The sequence below is a fragment of the Saprolegnia parasitica genome, assembly GCF_000151545.1.
Source record: "Saprolegnia parasitica CBS 223.65 unplaced genomic scaffold supercont2.327, whole genome shotgun sequence".
Taxonomy (NCBI): Eukaryota; Oomycota; class Saprolegniomycetes; order Saprolegniales; family Saprolegniaceae; genus Saprolegnia; species Saprolegnia parasitica.
The window spans coordinates 10,131-12,878 of NW_012156721.1; the positions used below are offsets into that span (position 1 = coordinate 10,131).

The 2,748-nt window shown below is 58.6% G+C and overlaps 1 protein-coding gene across 1 annotated transcript; it reads left to right on the forward strand.

The window, feature by feature from the left end:
- Positions 1-1,484: 1,484 nt before the first annotated feature.
- On the forward strand, positions 1,485-2,743 carry SPRG_16488 (hypothetical protein; the record flags this gene model as incomplete). Its single annotated transcript, XM_012355892.1, has 1 exon — positions 1,485-2,743. A coding segment is annotated over one exon (1,259 nt), but the record flags the coding sequence as incomplete, so codon positions are not given.
- Between the last annotated feature and the right edge of the window lie 5 nt (positions 2,744-2,748).

Consider the following 2,748-nt stretch of genomic DNA (forward strand, 5'->3'; position numbering starts at 1 on the left):
CTACTATCGCAAGACTGCACATCCGGCACTTGGCTCGTCGCGCTGTGGTGCCATCTCTTGACGCGTCGCTGGCCGCTCTCCGCGAAGACCCTTGGTGTGCACGCTACCTGGCCCCTCGCACAATCTCGAATCACGACCACTAACGCTCCTCGCTGACGCACCGGCCAGGCCTCACGAGCGCATTAGGAAGTCCACCATATCTTAATAATTGCATGTAATATAACTCAGTTCAACAACAGTTACGAGGATTTCGATTGGCTCGTTCCCTAGGCATAATCGTACTTTGCGGGTGGTGCTCGATAAAGTTCGATTCACCATCACTCTTTACGCGCTTGACGTTGAAGCGACGACCAGGCTGGGGCGGACGACACGAGAGAATTGTAGCAGGCCACCAAAGCAATGCAAGTTGGATCGAATTGCCTCTACTACTGCCTGGGCTTATGCTTTGGTGTGGACTTTTAAATGGTCAAGGTATAGATAAATATCAACGAGCGAGAGTTGTCGGAGCAGCAGCTTCCGATGATGCGGGCTTCTCCAGCAATCCATCTTTGTGCGATTGCGGAGCGTGCCTCCTGGTGGACTATCCACGCACCCACATGGTCAATGTTGGCGGTCGTTTTTCTCGCACAATTCTCACTTTGTGTCATAGCAATACGAGGCAGCTGCGGTGATTGGCAAGTTCATGGCGGTTCCCGGGCTTCATCTCGCTCGAAAGGAGGTTGACCCCGCCTATTGTTGCATGGCGCGTTTCCGAGTACACGTAGCCTGGCGAGCTACCTGGGATGGGTGCGAAGACAATGGTCCGCGATGCAAGCCGTGCACCAGCGGTGTGCTTACTTGAAGTAGTACCTCGTCGAGACCTGCCACTTCAACGCGGCTTTGTCGAGCTCCTTTCGCGAATCGATCGGTGTTCCTGGTCTGGCTCGTTGCTTGGCGCGCGAAATATTGATCCGTCGCTTGGTCGTTCACAGGTGCACGTACCCGTCACCTTACTACCGGTATTAGACGCCTCCCGATCAACCTCGCTGATGGTTGCGTCGTCTTCGCGAAGTCGTCGAGGATGTATCTTCCCACGCAATTGCCGCTGTTCGCGCGCAGCTGGTCGACCGTCATTTTGATTCCGAGTTTCCCACCGAGGAGTGTGACCCACTTCGAGCCAATCACAGCGACGTTTGACGTGAAAAGGTGTGAATTTTCAGCGACCACGGTCGTGGGACCGACTTCTCGATCAGAGAATCTTCTTGGGCAGCGCAACGCACCACCGCAAGCGACGACAACGTTTGTCGGTGTGCTATTTCCTGCGACCAAGGGACGGCTTGAACCAGTCCCGCGAGACTGCACTTTCTAAAAGTTGCGTGTTCGCCGCGACCACCTGGCCGTCGTATGACGTTCAGTATGCTTGACGTACCACGGCCGTTCGTTGAAGCTGCTTTTTGGCTGATTACGGAGGCTCATTGCTCATCACTCCACCTGCAACACAAAGGATGCTCGTGTCGGCGCAAGTGTCTTCGACGCAGACGTGGAGCTTCCAGGACCTGCGTGGCCAGGTCGATGCCAAAGACTCGGACGACCACAAGCTCTTTAAGCGCAGCGTGCGACGGCTCTCGAAGGACCCAGTCCACCTCGACGAAGAGCTCGTGCTGGGCGCAGAGCGTCGCGGCCAGGACCTCTTGGCCGCCAACACGACGCATCTCGACACGACCCTCGTGTACACGCATGAAGCGCGCGGCATCAAGATTTACGAGCGCCGGACCAACGACGCGGTGCTTCTGCACGGCGCGACGTCCGTCTCGGGCTCGGTCGACAGCATCATGGACCTCTTCGACATGGGCACGACGGACGCGTTCGAAGCTACGATGCGCCAAGTGCTACCAGGCCTTTTCTACGAAGGCGCTACGATTGGCGTCGCCGGCGCCACAAACGTCCACTGGATGTCGCTCTACGGCGAGCAGACGTCGGACTCGGTCCGGCACGACATGGTGTTTCTGTCGTGCGCCACCCGCTACGAGACGCTGCGAGGCGCCGCCGTTCCGACGAGCGACGTCGTCTCCGCCGTGACCCACGGCTCGCTCGTATGGCACTCGGTGCCGTCCAAAAACTTTTTGCCCTTCAAGGCGCGCCACACACAGTGCTATCGGCGGTACATCTCGCGCTCCGGCTTCACGGTCGAAAGCTCCGACCTCGACGAAAACGTCTGCCGCGTCACGTTTACGCTCGAGCTCACGCAGGTGGACCCGAGCAACGTGCCGCTGCGGCACTGGATGGAGCACGCAGTCGTGACGGCGCTCTCGAACCTCACAACGCAGTGCCGGTCTGTGAACCTCAAGCTCGTGCCGCGGTCGCGCTGGACCCAAGAGAGCAAGTGCCACCTCTGCAAGAAAGGTTTCAACCTCTTCCACTTGCTTCGTCGCCGACACCATTGCCGTCTCTGTGGCCACTCGATTTGCAACGAGTGCTCGACGTTCGTGACAATCGAGTCGGAGGGCATGGCGCAAAAGTCGACGCGTCTCGACTCGACACGCAGCTGCCTTCTCTGCGCCTTCACCGAGACGCCCAAGCCACACAAAGAGCACGCTGCTATTGTCGAGGACCGCGGGAGCCTGGCGACGACGAGTCGCAGTAGCAACGAAGACCACCGGCCGTCGCGCTACGATCTTGGGCGCAAGAGCAGTCACCCGCACATGTCGTCGTCCGTGTCGTCGTCCCCGCGCATGAGCTTCCGGCGATCGATGATTCAGATGCCGTCGG